We start from the raw sequence: 22,329 nt of genomic DNA on the forward strand, positions 1-22,329 counted from the left end.
GCTATCTGATCAGGGATTCCGTCCTTGAGCTTTGTAGAGCACTCTATCAAGGACTGCAGTAAAAAGTAAGGAATGCTCAGCCTCTGTGCTGCAGGGAGGTCAATCTGGTGTCGTAGTTCGTTGAGCAGCCGGAAGTGATACGCATATATGATGCTGTAACGACCCTCGCAGGTGATATATTTCATAATTTGAAAACTGACTTCGTGCCACGGTGGTGACAGGCTGGTCCTTTTCACCCCATTCTTGTCCTTTGTGAATGATTCTTCAGGCGGGAAGAACTCCTTCTTTGCTTGCTGGCTCTGCTTCCGCTCTTCTTTATCCCACGGCAGACCCATGGGCAGCTCTGTAATCCGACTGATATGCTCTGGGGTGAGTTTGAGGCTGAGACCTCTGAAGGTTACCGTGGCCAATGTATGTGATTTAGGCTGCAGAGCCTGCAAAAATTCCTCGGCTACTTCATCATCGTAGCCCTGTAGTTTATCACAGAAAGGCATCCATTGTGCTCTAGTGAAGAGCTCAACCACTGCCGGGTTTCTCCTTAATGCATTTGAATTAGTGGGCTCTCGCCTGATAAACCCGCCAGGCATGATGAACACAGTGGTTTATACCAGAGGTGGTGGATACACAGGAAATTCGGTCTTATAGACAGAGTATGCAATGAATTCACAAAACCACAGTCTAATTATGCAGCTATCCTGTAGGAGCGATAGTATAGGCACGGCAATCCAATTCTTTATGACCACACTGTGACTAATGGCCTTGCCACCTTTAAAAAAACCAATTGCGGAAGGAGTTGCAGGGTTACCTCTTTTCTGCCACCTTTTTTTACGTGAAGACTTCACCTTCCTGTAGAGCCGCATTCCTGTAGAAACTGCTTCCTGTAGGACGGCGTTCCTGTAGAAACTGTTCCTGTAGGAGCAGTGCGCAGGCTTCGGGAAGAGCTTTAGTTGGCTGGCGGTCGAGAGGTGCTTTACCAGCGTTCAGGTAGCCGAGAGCTTGGCGTATCAACATGCAGAGGTAAGCAGAGGATCTACTCGAGTTTTGAAGTGAGGTTGATGGAGATACACGCTTAATCGAGCCGATTAGATTTTGAATCGGCGCAGCTCGTGGCGCGGGGGTGAGCTGTCCCCGCCGAACCGTTGGGTGACGTCACCCATCATCCGCCTGCACATTCGTTTGTTGCCGCATTCATTCCCACAGATCTGCCGCCGCCCTTTTCGGTTAAACTTCACTTCTCGGTTGACAGGACTGATCTTCACGTGCTTGCTGCGTGTTTCTTTCGTCGTGGTTGCCACCTCGTCCTCTGACTATCCCTTTACTAACCGACGTGGCCAATCACTGGCCTTTAGGCCGCTCAACCATTCACCTTTATGCCATGCAAAACAAATCGAAGTAATAATCATGCAGTTTGATGGAGAGAAGGATTAGAACACTTACCTGCGCGCGGCTGCACATGATTTCCAGTTTTTCGAGCGATGGATCTACCTGCCGCATGTGGCTGCACATTCCTGTAGGCTCGTGGTTACAGGATGCTGGCGATGGAGTGACTGGTTCTGCGTTCATGCGCCCGTGGTTGATCTCAGATGGCGGTGCTGTGAACGGTCTTCACTTGAGCAGGTTGAACTGTTACAGGATCCCCGCGAGGGGTCTTGTCACCGTTCTTTCTCCTCGGGTGTATGCTGCATGCTGGCGGTTCTGGCTTCTCGATCACGATCCCAGCGCTTCTGATGTATCAACGTGGATGTGGTATGGTTCTCGGTGCCTAGTTTTTCTTTGACAGATGCTTTCTCACGAGAACTGATTACTTTGTTGTGCTGCTGCAGGGATCTTGGTTGCATGGCGACGAGGATGGTGGAGGACGATAATGGCAATGTTCAGGGGTGCCATCATTGGCATGCATGCATTCAATCCACTCCTCAGTCGCTAGATCTTCAATTGAAACACATTTCGGCCATCGTAACCTTCTACAGGAAGTTTCCTGTAGAACACAGAGCTTCCTGTAGAAAATTGGCACTTTCCTGTAGAAGATCCGCGTCTTCCTGTAGGAAGACGGTCTGTTCCTGTAGAAAAACTGTATCCTCCTGTAGAAGATCCAAAGCATGATAATAATTGCACATACCTAAAAAAACATTGTTGTTCTTGGAGGAGGTGCTGATGACATCCTTTGCTAGCATGATGAAGGCCCCTAGCTTGGAGTGGAGAGGCTTCTTCTCCTCCATAGAACATCTGCATGCAAACCTTTTATGGTGCTGATTGCTTTTTTTCCTTTTTTCTTTCTTTTTTTCTCCTTTTTTTTTTTAGAAAGACAATTTGAGCGCCTCAATGAGGTTTTCACCCCTACTGCCTGCCTTGGGCGCCTCAGAGAGGTTTTCACCCAAGGATCTTTATTTTTCTCTCTTTTCTTTTTCGAAAGACAATAAGAGCGCCTCAATGAGGTTTTCACCCCTACTGCCTGCCTTGGGCGCCTCAGAGAGGTTTTCACCCAAGGATCTTTATTTTTCTCTTTTTCTTTTTTCTTTTTTTTTTTTCTTTTTTTTTTTTTGTTTTTTTTTGTGTTTTAGATCCTTCAGGGTATGCCCAAAGTGGAGGCAGAACCCTTCTCTATGACCAAAACAGATTTCTCCATAGTGCTGATAAACTCTTGTCTTGAGAGAGGTCTTCTATAGATCTTCAATCGGTGCCCATTGACAAGCATGGGAATGGATTCCTCATCAATGGTTCGAATGAGGACAGATCCATTGTCATGGCACTGTTCCACCACATATGGTCCTAGCCATCTGGTTCTCAACTTCCCCTTGAAATCTTTGAATCTGGAATCATACAACAAAGCCCAATCTCCCGGCTGAAATTGCTTGTCATGGAGATGTTGGTCATGCCACACCTTCCTCTGAAGTTGAACCACTTCTGAGTGAAGGAGGGCCTGCATGCGGTGTTCATCCAATCCATTCAGCTGCAATAACCTTTCTTGCTGTGCATGGCTGAGATCTAGGTCCAGCTGAGCTGCCAACCTCAAAGTGTTATACTCAAACTCAATGGACAGCAAAGCTTTCTTCCCATAGACCAGCTCATAAGGTGTGAAGCCGGTGGTTGTCTTCCAAGTGGTGTTGTAAGCCCATGTGGCCTCAACTAGGCGATCTGCCCAGTCTTTTCTGCTGCTGCTCACCACTTTGGTCAAGATCCCTTCTAATGCTCTATTGGTGACTTCCACCTGCCCATTTGCTTGAGGATGATAGGGGGTGGAAGTCCTATGTTTGATCTTGTGATGAGCTAGTAGATCTTCAACCAAATTGGATGTGAACTGGCTCCCTTGATCGGTCACCAGCTCTCTTGGGTAGCCAAACTTGTAGAAGATGTTCTCTCTTAAGAACTCGACCACCTTTTCTTCTGTTGCTGCTTTGATTGCTTTAGTCTCTGCCCACTTTGTCAAGTAGTCAGTACACACAATGATGTAGGATCTCTGCCTCGAAGAGGGATTGATTGGGCCCACAAAGTCCATGCCCCACTTCTCAAATGGCTCGAGAGTCACTTGAGGTTGGAGAGGCATCTCATCCCTTTGGGTCGGTTTCCCCATTCTTTGGCATTGGTCACACTGGCTAACATATCTTCTGACATCTTGATGAAGTGTGGGCCAATAGTAGCCTGCCTGCAGGATCTTGAAGGCAGTTCTCTTTGATGCAAAATGTCCTCCACAAGGCCCATCATGACAGGTGAGGAGAATGTCAAAGACTTCCTCCTCCCTTACACAACGCCTTAAGATCTGATCGGGGCCAAGCTTGAACAGGTTGCCCCCAATCCATGTAAATGAGGCACTCTTTCTGATGATTTTGCTCTTCTCTTTTGAAGAGAGGTGCGGAGGGAACTGAGCTGAAACAAGGTAGTTTGCTACATCAGCAAACCATGGAGAGAGTACTGAGATAGCAAACAGATGCTCATCAGGCATCTGGTCATCCACCATCCCATCTTCATCTGCAGACAAATCCAATCTAGACAAGAAGTCAGCAACAACATTTTCTTTTCCTGGTTTATCAACAATGGTTAGATCAAACTGCTGTAATAAAAGTAACCATCTAATAATACGAGCATTCACATCTGGTTTATTCATCAAGTATCTAATAGCAGCATGGTCAGTATGTACAAAAGTCTGGTAACCCGTAATGTAATGTCGGAACTTGTTCAGTGCATGAACCACAGCTAAGAATTCCTTCTCGGTTACTGTGTAGTTCAGCTCGGCTTTGGACAAGTTTTTGCTAACGAAGTAAATGGCATATGGAAGTTTTTCCTCAATTTGTCCTAAAGTTGCACCTATGGCTTTGTTTGAGGCATCAGTGTGGATGTGGAAAGGTAGGGCCCAGTTTGGACCTCTCAAGATTGGTGCAGACACCAACTTGTCCTTTATCTCATTCAAACTCCTCTGACAATCGTCAGTCCACTTAAACTCCACATCTTTTGCCAACAAACCAAACAATGGTGAGGCTAACTTGCTGAAGTCTTTAATGAACCTCCGGTAGTATCCTGCTAATCCCAAGAAACTCCGGACATCCCTTACTTTTTGAGGAGGTGGAACCCTCTTGATGAGAGCAATTTTGTTAGGATCCACCTGCAATCCTTGAGAATAAATGGTATGGCCTAGCACTGTCCCTTCAGTCATTAGGAATTCACATTTCTCAGGGCTAATGGACAAGTTCATCTCGATGCACTTGGTTAGGACCTTTCCCAAGTTGGACAATGCTTCCTGGAAGTTGGCCCCATAAGGGGTAAAGTCATCCATGTAGATTTCCACTGCATCATGGACCAACTCCGAGAAGATGCTCAAGACAGCTCTCTGAAAAGTAGCAGGAGCATTGCATAGCCCAAAGGGAAGGACTCGGTAGGCAAAGGTACCCCAAGGACAAGTGAAGGTGGTCTTATCTTGGTCTTCCGGGCTGATTTGGATTTGATTGTACCCGCTGAACCCATCCAGGAAAGAGAAGAACTTCTTTCCTGCCAGTCCATCCAACACTTGATCTATGAAAGGTAGAGGGAAATGGTCCTTCTTGGTAGCTTTGTTCAGCTCCCGGTAATCTACACAGATCCTCCACTTCCCATTCTTCTTGGGAACCAACACTAGAGGGGACACCCATTCACTATCTGAGATGGGGTAAATGAATCCGACATCCAACAGTTTTTGCAATTCTTCCTTGACAATGTCTTTAAGGGCTGGATTCATTCTCCTCTGCGGTTGCCTAACCGGTTTACAGTCCTCTTTGATGTATATATGATGAGTACAGACCGAGGGATGGACTCCTTTCATCTCCTTATAGCTCCAAGCAAAAGCATCTAAGTGGCTGGCCAACAGGTTGCACAGCTCCTTTTCCTGAGAAGGAGATAGGGAGGAGCTGATTTTCAATGCTCTCTCAGGGCCGAACTCCACATTCTTAACTCTGGGAGTGACAGGGTTGGTTGTACAAAGATCCACTAAGGTGCTGGCTTGGGCATCCTCCACCAATTTTTCTAAAGGTAGTGCACTGGTAGGTGGGTTTTGGATCAAGTTCTCGATCAAATCATCCTCGGTTGGGGGATTTCTTCTATTGGTTTCTATGGTACATAGAGGTGCTGAATACACCTCGTCTTCTTCTCCTTCTTCCAACCAGTGTGGTAAATCATGCTCTAAAGAGGGTTGGGCAGGAGGGTATAGGACTAGCTGCTTGGACATGGGACCATTCTTGATGGTCATGTTTCCTGCCCGACAACTTATGTAAGCATCTGCAGTAGCTAACCAAGGCCTTCCCAAGATGAGAGGATATCCAGTAAGCTTGGCCTTTGGTTGCAGGACCAGGAAATCCGCAGGGTATTCCCAAGAATCAATTGAGACCAAGACATCCTCCACAATCCCTTCGGGAGTCACGGTGGAGCGATCTGCTAACTGCAGTACTGTCGAGGTCTTTCTCAAGGAACCCTGAAGATTGAGTTTAAGCATGGTATCCCTGGTCATCACATTGATGGCTGCCCCCAGATCAATCAAGGTGTGGGGGATAATGGTGCCATTGATGTGTACATCTACTACAGGACTTCCAGGATCTAGGTACTTTGGGCAGATGACTTGTCCTAGCATAAGGTCAGACAGTTGTCCTATGACATTGATAGTTGAGGCATCTTTCTTCCGTCTGCCTGGGTGTTTGAAACACTTCTCCTTAATCAGCTTGTTATATATTGGCACATCCTTGATGGCTTGGAGAAGTGGGATTTTTACACACAACTGTTTGAGCTCACCCAAAAGCTCATCTTCTTCTGGGTTCGGTTGTGTGGTGGCTGTTAGTCTCTCAGGAAAGGGTGGAGTAGGCTTTGGTTCACTCTCCTGATGGGTTTCCTCATCCTCTGGGGGAGGAGGTTGGCGATCTGGAAGAGTCTTTCCAGATCTAAGATTGATCTCCCGGATCTCCACAGCATAGGTAGGGCATGAGGTCTCCCCAGTATATACCTGCTGAGCCTGTCTATTGTTGGGGTTCGGGTTCGGTTGAGCAGGCATCTGAGGTTGCCTTGGAGGAGCAGGAGGTAAAGGCTGAGGTTGAACTGGTGGTGGAGGCAGAATGGCAGGAGGAGTGTTGTATTGGGGCCTCCACCCCGACTGAGGAGCACTCCATTGAGGCTGCGACTGGGTATGTGAGTGATATGGATGAGAAGTAGGTTGAGTAGGGTACTGAGGTGGATAAGACCATGGAGGAGGCATGGACTAGGAAGGATGAGCAGGGGGACCCCAGGAAGGCATGGGAGTCAAGTGGTTGGGGTTGTAATAAGCTTGAGATGCCCCTTGCATCCCCTGCTGATAAGGTCTAGATCCTTGAGGCCTCCTTTGGTTGATGAAGTAGAGAGGTTCAGTGGGGGCTTCAGTTCCTTGGTACATGGCTTTAAACCCAGGCAAGGTTGGACACTGATTTGTTGGGTGGTCCTCCTCACAAACGAAACACACTTCGACCGAATGCAATGGACATTCGTTCTTAGGGTGTCTTCTGGTGCACCTAGGACAGAAGACAGCCAAGGCTCTCTCAGCTTCCTCTTTCTTTTGCTGGATCCTGAATGTGTCCAGCTACATGGCAATGGTATGTCTCACCTCACTCTTAAGATCTTCTAATTGGTTTGTAAGCTCATGTTTGGAGAAAGGGACACCGGTGGAGAGGAGGTTTCCTCTACCTCGTTTTCTAGCTGCCCTGGAATGATTTCGAAACACAGTCTTGATGTCCTCATAAGGCAGTTGGTAAATGTCCCCCCCAGCTAACATGTGAAGGGTGTCTAGGAGATCTTCAGGGACTCCTCGGAGTAGAACCAACTTGAGGGATTCAGGGTCAAGTGTGCATCTGGCCCGTTTATAGCTAAGTTGGAACCTCTCCTCATAGTCCTCTAAAGACTCATCATTCCCCATGGTCATTCGAAAGATCTCTCCCTTGGTTTCCTTGGACCTACAATAATCCCTATACTTGGTATTGAAGGCTTGCTGCATCTGAGCCCAAGTGGTGATGCTATTCCCAGGTAATCCCATGAACCAGCGTAGTGCTGCATCCTTAAGAGTGGAAGGGAAAAGCTTCAACTTTTGCTCATCCTCAGTATAGTCATAGGTTCGACAAAGGACAGCAAACTCAAACAAGAAGGTATCAGGATCCTCAGTGGTCAGTCCATGGAAGTGAGGCAAGGCAGAGGGGCTAATGTTTTTCATTTTCATATCCCCATTGGTCTCTCGGATGGGGAAAGCTCCTTCTATTCTCTCATCTTCTCTCCTGTTATCAGCCATGGCTTCAGATGGAGTGGTTTCTAACTCTTCTTCTTCTATAGGGTCTTGGTATATCTCGGGATGTTCACCTATAGGTTCCTCTGGGTCACTGTCACCACCGAAGAGTGAAGGGTGACTAAGTGATGTGGTGGGGGTGTTTGGTAGGAATTTGCCTGATCTATCTCGATTCCTACGAGGCATGAAATGGAAAAGAATTCTCTTTTTTGATTGCTTTTGTTTTTCTCCTTGTACCTGCAAAACTGAAACAAAGTGATCTACAACTAACTAGATTACTCAAATGAAATTTGCGGAATTGGAAAGATTAATCTAGGAAAGCAGGAAATATTAATCTAGGAAAGCAGGAAATACTAATCTAGGAAAGCAGGGAATACTAATCTAGGAAAGCAGGGAATATTAATCTAGGAAAGCAGGAAATACTAATCTAAGAAAGCAGGAAAGATTAGTCTAGGAAAGCAGGAAAGTCTATGCTACTTTTGCAGAATGGAAATGAAGCAAACTACTTAGCAGAAGGTAAGAGTAGGAAAGTAGAGGAAAAGCAACAGGTGCTAATACTCTGACGCTTCCTCGGCAACGGCGCCAAAAAGATGGTGAGCTCCAGTATTGTAGCAATAATGCTACAACTCCTGGGGCTTCCTGTCTCTTAATTTTATCAACCCGGTAGTTCGTACAAACTTGGAAGCGACGGTGCTGTATGCACAAGTACTAGCCCTTGTCGCAGCTGTCACTTGGTCAGCTGGCACAAGTCCGCTAGGGCTTAAGCCAACTTCTATAGGGTCACAGAAGAAGCTTTATCAATGATGGACGAAAGCTAACTCAAAGGAAGGCTACGCTGCTTGACAAACTGAATCAAAAGCATGTAAATCCATGAAACCCTAATTTAACTAGTCTATCTTCTATAATGCAAAGAATGTGGATGCAACTCCTATGAATGCTGTCATTACCTCTAACAAGTGTAAATGCATGGGTCTAAGCTACTTGCATCATGAGAAATGTGTTTTTGTGTTTTTCCTTTAGGTGTGTGGAATGAGTGTGAACTTGGCCTAATTAGGGTTTGATTGTGCAGGTGGGATGGAGAAGGAAGGAAAGTGTGGGACAGGTTGGGGAGGCTAGGAGAGGTTCCTAAGGATCCTTAGCACCCATCCACAGAGGTCCCTCACGTTCAGAAGCTCGGCAACGAAGTGAATAGCCTCCTACAGGAAGGCTGCAGGGGATCCTACAGGATACTCTGTTTTCTACAGGATGGCTGTGCACGTCTACAGGATGGTTGGCCGTGGAGGTTTTTAGGAGTTGATGGAGTGTTGGAGTGGTGTGGGAGGCTAAGGGAGATGGAGATGAACCCAATGATGTCTTAGGAAATGGCAAGTCAGACGAAGGAAGGGTGCATGCAATGGGTTGATGTTTTGGAAGGGTGGAATCAACGAGAGTGAAGGAGATGGAGCTGTACGTGAAATGAGAGAGTTGGAGGGCAAGTGAGTGAGATAGAAGGTGAATAGAACTTGCAGGTGGATGGAGAAAACGACGAAGAAAGTGGCTTGAGAAAGAGCAGTGTAAATGAAACAAATGACCTGTGCATCAAAACAAGAAATTCATTAACCTATTATGCCATGAAACCTACAAATCCGAAATGGAAAACAAGAAATGAAACTAATGCGTGAGAGTGCAGTATGGATCAATGTCGAGAATGTATGAATGGATCTTCAATACAAACGTTCATGTGGCAGCTTGCGTGGAGATGAAACGACTGCTGTTCTTTTTGGTGGCTGATCATGGTCTACACCCCAATCCCAAACAGTGAGATGGCAGTGAGCCTTTACAACCTGTTTTTGTTGGAGCTCCAAGAGATTTATTCTACCAACCTATCAAACTTGAATACTGAAAGCAAAGCATCATACCAGTCCTATCTATGCTAATGAAAACAATTAAACTAACAAGCTGGAAATCCGAATTGCATAGGAAACTAAACAAACTCAAGTGCTGGAACTAATGGTAAATGCATTACAACACTGAGGAGGTCTATGGCTCTCAGGTTGGGCCCTAACCTGAGAGCTATAGCTCCTTGAGAAAACTCAGAACTAACTCAAAAGTGGCCTTCTTTATTCATAATCTGATAACATGCCAAATTGGCTTACAAAAGAGAACGAAACTTGAGCTGTGCTCCAAAATTACAATAGTAATACGAGAGTTTCAACAACCTAACCAAGGCTAAGGCCTCTATACTTATACAAAACGATGCTCCAACAAGTATCCATGATTCTAGGAGCTCGGCTGTTCAATCTATAGTTTAACTGCTGATCCTGTAGGATGATCATAAATGCTGTTTCCTGTAGAGCAGTTTTGAACTGCTGTTCCTGTAGAACAGCTGGCCGTGTATTAAGCTCGGAGGGAGGATGGAGTGGGGCTCGGAGTTCTTGGTGAGGATCACGAGGAATGTCCCCCAAGACCGTGGACAACCTCTCCTTACGTCAGCAATGCCAACTCGTCGTCTCCTTGCCACCTTTTCGTTGTCTTTTGCTCCCTTTTAATGCCAAAACCTGGAATCACAATGCATTAGCTACGTAGATAAAGTGCCTATCCTTTCTCCTACAAACAACATGAATAAACTAAGAAGTGTATGCATAAACAATAAAAATGAATGGTTTGAGCAAGCAAAATAGGCCAAAAATGAGCCCAAATTGTACCAAAATTGGGGCTCATCAGTGATGTTTCCGAAAGCTTAGTTCAGTGATCCATTTTAAATGAATTAAAAAACTAAAAAATGAATAAAAATAATAAAAAATTAAAAAATGAAGCAAAAACCCTAACTAATAAAATAATAATATTTTAAGTTAATAAATCGACGGATGAGATCAAGAGATGTCTTGATCCTCATCAACGGTCGAGATCATTTCTACATGGATCACTCGAACTAGCCGTTAGGATCATTTCCTTTATATAGGGTCTTAGGGGGTCATTTCAAGGCATCTGATCTGTGAGTCTGTACTGAAAAAACTCTCTTGTAATCTGATTTCTGGTTAATAAAAAAAGACTTTGGGGTCCAAATCGTGTTGGTGTTACTCTCTGGAATTGCTGTGAGATCTTTAATTTTCTGCATATTTCAGTTTTCAGCCATTAATCATAGCTTGTTTTTAGAGTAGTGTGAGCACAGGTATCTTGTTCACCTGCTAGGGTTTGAGGGCTGCTAGGGTTTCTAAAATAATGGCAGGTATCTCCATTATTTCCTGAGATCTAGCAGCATTCTCTCTCTCTTTGCTGATGGTTGCTTGAGATGTGCAGGAAAACCTTTCCGAAGGAAATTGTGGGTGTTTGGGGAAGTTCTAGGCTGAACCAGCCGACTCCCACTGGCTTTTCTGTGCAGAGCCCGGCTGATTGTTCCCTGGGTTAATCATTCAAAGTTTCTTTTCTGTTTTACATTGAGAGATTTTCTTTCTGTTCACAGTGAAGTTCAAAATTTCTGATATATTGAAAACATTACTGCAATTACTGCTAAATCTGGCTGTTAAGGGGCCAAATCTGTAAATTATTAGCTGATCTAGGGTTTTCAAGATTCTGCTTTTTTTTACAAATTTTTCATTAGGGTTTTCAGTTTTGGTTTTATGTACATATTACTTGTGGGGTGATCTGGTCTATTTCAAGTTGCAGGGTTTCTCAAGCATCCAAGGTTTCATCAGAGCTGTCTGCCGCTCAGGGGATCAAGCTTCCTGCAAAACTTTTGCTGCTGCATGAACCAACCAGAACCATTTATGGGCTAATAATGAAAGAAAAATATTGATCCGTTTTATAAATCACTGCTGGGGGACTTATGTTTCAGGACAAACGCCGGACGCATCGCGGAAAAGAGATAAAACTATGTATAATGTGTAAAGACGCAGCGTGAAGCCGTTCGTCTCATTCTTGCTCAGTCAACAGAAGGCAATAGTATGATCTTCTCTATATCAGATCTGGGTACCTAGGTGCTTGCTGCCGCTGTCATTTGTAGAGAATCGAATCTGGCCGCCAAATCGATTCACTGTTTATGTGCTTGTGCATCCATCCTTTGCTGAGCCAGGGTTTCAAGACCATATCCCATCAGCAATACACGCTCCTCACTCATGCAAAGGTTCTTCAGTCCTCAGCGTGAATGAACGCCGGATTTGTGGTGCGTTCTGAAGCGCAGGTCATCACGTCAAACCAGCAAGAGGAGCCACGGTTTCCAGGCATCGAAAAAAATCAAATGAGGTAAGTTCTGAAACGAGTTGAATCTCTGCCTGTCGAGAGTCCTTAACTCGCTTTCGATTTCTGCTGATGGATATCGTAATGATCAGCTAATGCGTATTGATATAATGGTAATGCGTTTTTGTCTTCCGGCGGCTAGGGTTCCTCTGCTCCCTTTCCCGATCAGTTGCGTCGTTTTTCTTTTCTGTCTGCGTGGGTTATATGTGCGGACCAGTGAAATCAATTTTTTGGTTTACGCTTTGGTTATTCGATATATATGCGTAGGATATATGTTTTAATATTTTTTGTTTCGGATTCGGATTTGGCTTGGTTAGTCATAGTTAGCGTAGATTTATTTTTATTAGATTTTAATTTATTTTATTTCTAGTTTAGTTAAGGTTTTGTATAGTTACGTAGATTCTTTTTAGGTTTTGAATTTAAGTTTGGTTTTAGATCTTAACATAGCTTTAAAGTTTCGTTATAAAAAAAAATCAAAAAATGAAAAGCTTAGGGTTTGGTTATGTATTTAGATTTTATTTTTTTTTTTAAATAGTTTCATTTTATTTTCTATAAAAAAGGAAAAAAAAAATCAAATAAAAATGTGTTTATGTTTAGGATTAGTTTGATTTTGTAAATATTAGATTTTAATTAGACTTTTTTTTTTTTTTTTTTTTTTTTTTAAATAAAAAGAAATAACAAATAAAAAGATTTTATTTTTTTTTAGACTTAGGGTTATGTTTTTGTATAGTTAAATTTCTTAGATTTTAGTTTTAGAATAGATTTTAAAATTTTAAATTTTTTTTAGATTTTTAATTATCTTTTTTATGATATTAAAAATATAAAAATTGGAAAAAGATTTTAAAAATTTTTGAAAAAATATAAAAAATTTTGTGGAAATTTATTTTTGCCAGTTTCAGTGGTTTTTCATGTTATATTTTTCATGCTGAGATATAAATTTTCAAGTCGAGATGCGAAATTGATATCTGGTTAATGGTTTATGATTCGTGGTGGTTTAAAGCATTCATCTTTTCAAAATTTTCAGTCGCTGGATATCGTTTTGGTTATTCTAAGAGCATTGTGATTTAGCTGATGACAAATGATTGTTGTTCACAGTTTATTTTTCTACATCATCTAACAAGTAATCGTCTTAAACACTATCTCTTAAGGCACTGGTCTGCTAATTTAATCAAATCATTTTAGTGCTTTTTATATCGTATCTCGTGTCTCCCAACCAACTGGTCGACAGTTGGTCTCGTCATCTCTCAGGGACTACCCCCCTTAGCCGCGGGAGACAGGCTTAAACGGAGGGATCGGGGATCAGAGTGACAGCCCCCGGTCTGAGGGTTGTCGTGTCAATCCGCGCGACAACAGGGTGCCTTACATATTCCTATGTCCCCAAGGAGAACAGGACCAAGCTAGAGCCCATTGCAGACAAGGGCATCTTTGTGGGTGATAGCGAGACCTGAAAGCTTATCGAATTTATATTCCTGCGCAGAGGAAAGTGGTTGTCAGGTGGGATGTGAAGTTCGAGGAGGAGAGAGCGTTTAGGAGGTCACGAGAGTTAGAGTATCCAGAGTCACCAGACCCTCAACAGCAGTTGAGTCAATCACAGGGATCCAGTGGTCAGGGATCAGGAGGCACAACGATTACAGTGTCAGGTACATCAGTGTGCAGTGGCTCTTAGAGTCAGGTGGGTGGTTCTTCGGCCGGCATGCAGGGCAGTCTGCAGAGCAGTTCACAGGGTAGTCCACTAATGGACAGTTCGCACGGTACCTCAGCATCTACAGGCACAGGTTCAGGCATGAGGTCAGTTGACAGACCTTCAGGAGTTCAAGCCTCTAATGATGATGAGGATTCCTTCACTCCGGTGGGAGAAGTATGCTCAGGGAAGAGGAAGCCCAAGTGGCTTCAAGATACCTTGCACAAGGACACATTAGTTGCTGGGCCAAAGAGACAGATTAAAAAGAGTAAACCACCGGAGCGGTTCTGTAGTTACATGGCATTGGTAACAAGCATTGTTGACTCTGAGCCTTCTAGTTATGAGGAGGCAGCCAACCAACAGGTCAAGAGAGGCCATGATGGAGGAGTATTCTTCTATTATGAAGAACAATGTTTGGGAGGTAGTGCCGAGGCCTAAAGGTAAATCAGTTGTTACTTCCAAATGGCTCTACAAGATAAAGCATGTTGCAGATGGCAGCATCGAGAAGTTCAAAGATCGATTTGTGGCGAGAGGGTTCTCCTAGGTAGAAGGAGTTGACTATGAGGAGACCTTCACTCCCGTAGCTCGGTATACATCTATTCGCTCCATTATATCGAATGCAGCAGAGGTGGGTTGGAAGATCCACCAAATGGATGTGAAGACCGCATTTCTCAATGGCTTCATTCAAGATGAGGTTTATATTGAGCAACCACAAGGATTTGAGGTGCATGGGAAGGAGTCCCATGTATGCAGATTAAAAAAGGCACTCTATGGCCTAAAGCAAGCTCCTAGAGCTTGGTACTCTAGGATTGATACATACCTGCAGCAGTTGGGTTTCACAAAGAGTGAGGTTGATTCGAACCTATACTTCATTATGATGGGTGAGAAGCCTCTCATTCTGATGTTGTATGTTGATGACTTGATCATCACTGGTGCAGAGAGACTCATTAAGGGCTGCAAGAGAGATCTTGCTTCAGAGTTTGAGATGAAGGATATTGGCTTGATGCATTATTTTCTGGGATTGGAGGTGTGGCAGGAGGAGGGGCATTTCTTCCTGGGACAAGGGAAGTACATTGTGGATATTCTTAGCAGATTTCACATGGAGGACTGCAAACCCATGTCTACACCTATGATCACTAACTGGAAGAAGCTTCATGCTTCTAATTCCGAGTTGGTGGATCCTACTCTATACAGACAGTTGATTGGTTGTTTGATGTATTTGGTCAACACTCGACCAGATATATGTTTTGTAGTTAACACTATGAGTCAGTTCATGTGTGAGCCTAGGAGAGTGCACTGGGTGGCTGCAAAACACATTCTTTGTTACTTGCAGGGCACTGTGGATTTTGGTCTGGATTATAAACAGGGTGATGGAGTGAGACTGGCAGGGTACATGGATTCAGATTGGGCAAGTTGTGCTTTAGATAGGAAGAGTACTTCCGGGTGTTGTTTTGGGTTGGGTTCAGCAGTGGTGTCGTGGATCAGCCGAAAACAACAATCAGTTGCATTGAGTTCAGCTGAGGCATAGTATATAGCTGCTAGTTTGGCTAGTTGTGAGGCCATATGGCTTCACAAGATGTTGTTTGGTCTGTTTTGTCAAGCATTGAGACCTTCAGTAATTTACTGTGATAATCATAGTTGCATAAAACTCACGGAGAATCCAGCTTTTCATGACAAGTCAAAGCATATTGAGATCAAGTATCACTTCATTAGAGACTATGTCCAAAAGGGAGTTGTCAAGCATGAGTACATTTCCACAAATGATCAAGTAGCGGACATTTTCACCAAAGCCTTACCACGGTGCAAGCATGTCTACTTCAAAGACAAGATAGGAGTGATGACGAACACTTTCCTCGGTAAGGGGGAGTGTTAAAATTTGGGTACCAGAGGACAAGTGATTCCCTAAGGCTTTGATCTTTGGCCTAGGAAAAAGTGTCCAAATTTATTTGTACTTTTCTCTTAAAGTGACTTTATAAGTGGTAAAGTTACATTCTAATTTAAAAGTGACTTTTTAAGTGGTAAAGTTACATTCTAATTTAAAGGTAACTTTATTAAACTCAATGAAGAATTAGAAATTAAAAAAGTGACTATGGAAATAAAAGGCTAAGTGGGTCTTTATTTAAGTGGGTGAGTTAAAAAATAAAAAGTGAGAATTAAATGCACATTTATTCTTATCCCTAGATCTAAATGAATCTCGGCCATTAGATCTTAAGGTAACCCAAAAGGTCATTTAGAGAATAAAAGGAGGAGAAGAGGAAAAGATCATGTATTCTTTCATGAGCATTTGAGAAAAAGAGAAGAGAGAGCAAAGAGAAAAAAATTTAGCAGTGAGGAAGTGAAGGAGAGCAGCAAGAAGACATTTCAGCGAATCTGGGCAAAGCGTTTATTGGCACGCATCCCAAGGAAAAACCATACAATAGGAGAACGGCCGTAGAGCATTTAATGTTGTTTTATTGCTGTAAAAAATTTTGTGTTGGTTGTTTGTTGATTGCCATGATTTTCGAAGTGGAGTTCAAACACGGAAATCGAGATAAGTAGTAAGTTGCTGGAATTTTTACTGTGCATTTTAGTTGCTCTGTAAAAGCATTTTCAGAAATAAAGAAGATCTCAAACTGGTTTTCCCCAAGAGTTGTAGGGGGTTTTTCCAAGGTCACATTGATCAAAAATCACAGTGTTATTTCCTGTGTGTCGCTGTCATAATTTTGTTGTGTTTTATTTCTGCAATTTCAGCAGTTGTGAAATCTCTAAATTTGTGTTTTCAGAAAATTATTGTCATTCCCAGATTTTAGAATTTTTATCATGTTTGGATTTAAAACTAAATGCATGGAGTGATAAAGAAAACTGATAACCGGAGTGGGGGTTGAAATTTCTTCAGCACTTGCCCAAACTTCTCTATGACGAACAAACTAACCAAAAGATGGGAAATCAGGGATGCAGCCAAGTCTATTAGGAGATTCCAAATTTTTGAATAGCTAACTTTCAATTAGTCTAGCAGTTAAATGATGGGCTCCAATGTATGGGCTACAGAAATGGAAGATGTGTGAGTTGTCAAAAAATATATGCACATTTTGTGGGATTGCATTTGCAAGATGGTATAAACCCTCAGGAATGGGTTATGGAAGAACATCATACTCTGTCCATTCTCTCTCTCAGAGAAAAGGGAGTTATCTTAAGGATGAATGCATAACTGAAAGGGAAAAAGAACTGTACAGGATACTATAAGATTAGCAGGCATCTACTTTCATATTGAAGAGGTTAAACCACAGCCAATAAAGAAAATACATTGCTTCACCGATGGCAACTTGTTAATATCAAATCTGATTTGGCAGTACAATTTGCAGATAGAAAAGTAACTTTTTGAAAAAATATCAATTCCCTTGAAGTTGCAACAAAGGTAAACATGCTTGCACTCCTTTGCCTATGTAGGAAGGGAGAGTTAGCTTGCTCCTACTTTAGTTGGAAAGGATGTATTTTGTTTGTACGTCAATAAAATACAAGAAGCATTTGTTCGAAGAAAAAGAAAAAGATGAGACACAAGGCAAACCAAATCAAGTAGCAATGTCTGGTTTAAAAGCAAAAGAAACATTTTATAGAGGACAGGAGAACATCACAACAATATATCATTAGTTAGGCTAGTAATGCTACTGCATAAACCAAAAATGACCAAACAAAGTCTCATTATAGTTATTCCACCACCAGTACCTACCTCTGCCTTCATTATTCCTTCTGAAGCTTCAGATGCTAACTTCAAATCTATGGTCTCTAACTCATTTAGATGCCTCGAGCAATCTTTAAAATATCTCAATGCAAGTTTGCATTCTCCAAGTGCAAGATGACAACTGCAAAAGTATTATGATTTATAACCTACTAAAACTCATGAAATAAAAAAGGGAAGCAATTCTTGATGAATTATGCATCTCAATGTAAGTTTGCATGAAGTACAAGAATTAAATATGATTCCAACTTCCAACTCTATTGAAGCTATGCAGAACATGCAAGTAACATGTTATCCTATTATACTATTTTATGAACTCTGTTTATAACTCAATGCTCTTTGCAAACTGCAGGAAATCCACTCAAAGATAAAGAAGCAGAATGGAAAGACTAAATAGTATTTTAATTTTTTCTCATTCCATTTTAGTTATAATATTGTAGTAGCATAAAGGAGAGTAAAAGTGGCATCTTTCATTGCAATACAAAGCGTTCCTATTGAATTTTTGAAAAATCATTCAAGACAACAAAGTGTTCATAAGATAGTAATCTAAACTTGTCTTTGGAACTGAACCAAATATAACACTTGGAAGTGCAAGAGTCATATGTAAACTCTTTCAACATCAAGCAAAGTTGTTTCAGAACGCATTCTTAAATGCAATTTCAAAGAAGATTTGCTCATTATTTGGAAATGAAAAACGCATTCCTTGACATTTTCGAAAATGAAACCAGCATTCTATGGTTTGTATATACATTCATTCAATTTTAACTTTTAAGAGCCAAATTACTTTCTTTATAACCATAAGTTATTTTATAAGCTTACCCTTTCCTATCAGACAGAGATGATGTCACTTCTGATGTATTAGTGAAAAAATAAAATTTTATTTACTTTTCATCTAGTACCTTTCGTGTGAATTCCAACACATTTTGCAGAAAAATTACAATCATTCCCAAGTTTACAACTGCGAGTGGGAAACTGTGACAACCAAATCTGGCTCACCAATTAAATATCCCAAAATCCTTGGAATTTAAAGAAATCCAATAAGGGGAAAAAAATGTGTGTGTGTGTAGGAAACTGTGGCAACCAAATTTGGCTCACCAATTAAATATCCCAAAATCCTTGGAATATAAAGAAATCCAATTAGGGGATAAAAATTTTGTGTGTGTGTGTGTGTATAATGAATAAATGTATGAGAAAATAATTTGATCAGATTACAATGAAGGCCCCGTATATATACCTAAGCAAGATTGCCCCTTTATTAACTGCCATGTCCTCTAGTAGAAACATGTCCTTTCATTAGGATTTGTTTCTTCACTAATTATTAATTATTGATACTTATATCTTTATATGTATTTATACTTGTTACATTGCCTTCCCTTATCGAAACATTTTGTCCTCGAAGCATATTTAAAGAAGGGCTTGATGTCTTTTTGTTAATTTTAGGGCATGTTCTATGCTTAGAGCAATTTATTTCAATTTTCATAGTTAGCAATCATCAGCATTAAAGTAAACTACAGATAGAACATAAAGATAAATCGCAGAAGACAAGCCAAGACAAGAGAACACAAGATGTGACACCAGCCAAGGGCAAACCCCAATGTAGAGAAACCCTTGATCAATTCTTCTTTTATGTTCTTCAAAGTTCAGCAGAGAAGAGAGAGAGAGATAGTACATTTACAATAGAAGTCAACACTTTGACTTTTGATATCTGCATGAGATCAGTTGAAGATATATTGCTTCAACTGATTCTCCAAGGTGACCGCTTCACCTATCATAGTATGTTGCATTCATCATAGCATTCATCATCACTGTGCTGCTCCCAAGCTATTAGGTAACTGAGTTCCTTCAAGGGCTGCAGACCATATAGGAGAGCCCCTCCTAATCCATACTGCCACCTGCATGTTGCACTATTCCCATGGAACAGCCTTAGCTGCTTGCTATGGCTTGCACCCTAGCAAAGAAGCTGGCTGTAGCAATCTATTCTTCCAACAGGTCTCATTCAACCTTCAAACAACAACCCCATAGCTTCTCTTCATTGGATACTTATCTCTAGCATATTATACCAAAACATGACCATGCTGTTACTTGCAACAAGTGGCTAGATGACTGTGCAAGGCTTCTTTCAAGACAGCAACCAACTGCTTTTCTCCTGAAAACAGCCTACCTCGAATAGTCCTCCTCAACTGTGGATTGAGGCCTTTAATGACTGCGTCCTAGTGCATATTTAAATGCTGCTGTTTGGAGCCACCTTGAGCTGCCTATAGCACCCTCCTTAACTGCGGCTTAGATCCCTTCATGGACTGTGTATACATCTCTTCCTTGACTGCGTCTAGGGCACCAGCGTGTCCCTTCTTGCTGCGTATATGCCCTCATGGATTGCGGCCTTAACCTTAAGTGTCACAACTAGGAGACTGCATTTAGACATCTGCCAAATCTCTGTGTTTACTGCAGCTAGGGTAGGACAGATCCTCCTAGACAGCATTAGGATATGATCTATCCTTTGTGACTGCGTTTCAATTAGAACAGCAGTTAGGGCATCATATTAGGGCTCCTCCTTGACTGCGTGTAAGGGCCTCTTGTACAGCGGATAAGGGACTCCATAACAGTGGATAGATTAGGTCTGTTTGTTCTCCTTTGTGCAGCGTATAGAAGCCTTCTTTGTCTGCGGATACAGGGCTGTAAATAAGACCTGCGGTAAGGCTCCTTCTATGCCTCTTTTGTGACTGCAGCTAGGGCTTATTCATAACCCTGCGGCTTACTGCGGCTAGGGCATCACTTGTGGGCCAGCATATCTTCATTGTGTCTCTCCTTCACCAAAACCCAAAGACGTGGAGAGGAGGAGACCACACCTGAAGAGTATGAGAGTTTTCAAATGACTTCAAGTCCTCTATATTTATACTAAAACGTAGATGATGAATAGACGTGACTATTGGGCTTCTCAGCCTACACAAGTTGTTGGCCGACTTGACAATTTGTCTTATAACATAAATAAATTCATAACTCCATGAATACTTATCGGAATCGGATGATCTTTAGATCAATCCTACACCTCTCGATGAGAGGGATCCAATAAAAATATCAGCTGCCATAAATAAGATGACCCACATGGAGTTTGGCCCTAGTTGCCAATTTTAACACTCCCTCTCAACTAGGGAGAACTCCATCCGCTGATCCATATGTCCGACTGTACTATCTCTGCCATCAGTGCCCTGCACTGCTCTACTCGGCTCTACTCAACTCTGCTCAGCTCTGCTCTGCTCTGCTAGCTCTACTCAGCTCTACTGGATCTGCTCAGCTCTGTTGGCTCTGCTCAGCTCTGTTGGCTCTGCTCAGCTCTGTTGGCTCTGCTTTGCTCTGCTCAGCTTTGTTGGCTCAGCGCTGTTCAGCTCAGCTCTATTCAGCTCTGTTGGCTCTGCTCTGCTTTGCTCAGCTCTGCTGGCTCTGCTCTGCTCTGCTGGCTCTGATCTGCTCTGCTCGCTCTGCTCTGCTCTGCTCAGCTCTGTTCAGCGTTGTTGGCTCTGCTCTGCTTTGCTCAGCTCTGTTGGCTCTGCTATGCTGGACTATGAAGAAGAATAATTGATCGAGAATGTCTCATACCATTCTCCACTAACTCAAAGTCAGTCTCAGAGTGGGTACCACTAGTCCCAGACCCGTCTCAACCAACCCAAAGTCAACGTCATAGTGGGTACCACTCCTACTATTGGTCCTAGACCAGTATCATCAGTCTCAGAGTGTGTAACACTGGTCCCAGACCAGTCTCAACCGACCCGAAGTCAACGTCATAGTAGGTACCACTCCTACTACTAGTCCCAGACCAGTCCTCCACTGACCCGAAGTTAGTCTCAGAGTATGTACCATTGCTCCCAGACTAGTCTCAACCGACCCGAAGTCAGCGTCATAGTGGGTACAACTCCTACAACTGGTCCCAAACCAGTATCATTGATCCCAAATCAATGAAGGTCATCTTAGCATAGGGAGTACGGTAGATACAGCAATGCATCCAGCGGTACTACTATGGTCCCTATCCTCATTTCCCTACTCATTGATCAGATGAGAGGTACTTCCCATGAGTCCCAGACTGCATGGGTAGAATGCCTTGACAGGAGAACTAATCATCCTGTCCAATGGATGCCACGGAGAACTAATAATCCTGGCCCACAGGAGAGCAAATCATCCTGTTCCACAATTGCCATGGAGAACACATCATCCAAGCCTCACAGGAGAACTAATCATCCTTCTACACAATCATCATGGAGAACACATCATCCAGACCTCACAAGAGAACTAATCATCCTGCTACACGAGAGAGAATCATCTTGTCCACAGGAGAGCAAATCATCCTGTCCACAAGAGAGCGAATCGTCCTGTCCACAGGAGAGCGAATCATCCTGTCCCATAAGAGAGCGAATCATCTTGTCCCAGTGCGCACCACTAAGGGAGGGTGAGTCACCCTGTGGTCGTATGTCGCTCCAGTAAGAACCGCAAGCTCCCAGAGCTCAATGTATGTAACATGCAGGACCCTTTTACAAGGGTCTCTCGACGACTCCAAGTTGTTCGGGAAAATCACAGATTTTATCTTTCCCCGAGGCTTTGTCAAAATGTCAGCGACCTGTACATCAGTCTCAATGCGATGGAGCCTCCTTGCTCATCGACTTACCATATCCCAGATAAGGCAGCATCTGATGTTTATCTGTTGGAGCAATCATCGAATACGGGATTCCTCTATAATCGAATCCCACCTCTAGTTGTCACAGAGAATCACAGTGGTATTCATCATGTGTACAAACAGCTCACTGAAGAGCTTCTGCAACCAGACTGCCTCACAGGAGGCCATGCTAGCAGCAATGTATTCTGCCTTGGCGGTGCTCAGAGCCACCGACTTTTGCTTCCTACTCATCCAGGATATCGAGGCAGATTCCAAAGAGAACCAACACTAAGAAGTGCTCTCCACACTACCTGCTCACT

At 42.9% G+C, this 22,329-nt stretch overlaps 1 protein-coding gene across 1 annotated transcript in view; it reads right to left on the reverse strand.

Annotated features, from left to right (window-relative positions):
* LOC149184528 (uncharacterized) overlaps positions 1 to 22,329 on the reverse strand; it is a 322,500-nt gene that overhangs the window by 243,740 nt on the left and 56,431 nt on the right. The window contains exon 3 of the mRNA XM_089415361.1: positions 17,359 to 17,491. Coding sequence (XP_089271487.1) covers positions 17,359 to 17,491 — 133 coding nt within the window. The remainder of the gene's footprint in view (positions 1 to 17,358; positions 17,492 to 22,329) is intronic.

The sequence above is a fragment of the Pinus tabuliformis genome, chromosome 3_2 (assembly GCF_031772625.1).
Source record: "Pinus tabuliformis cultivar Carrire ecotype Pingquan chromosome 3_2, CPIR1, whole genome shotgun sequence".
Lineage (NCBI taxonomy): Eukaryota > Viridiplantae > Streptophyta > Pinopsida > Pinales > Pinaceae > Pinus > Pinus tabuliformis.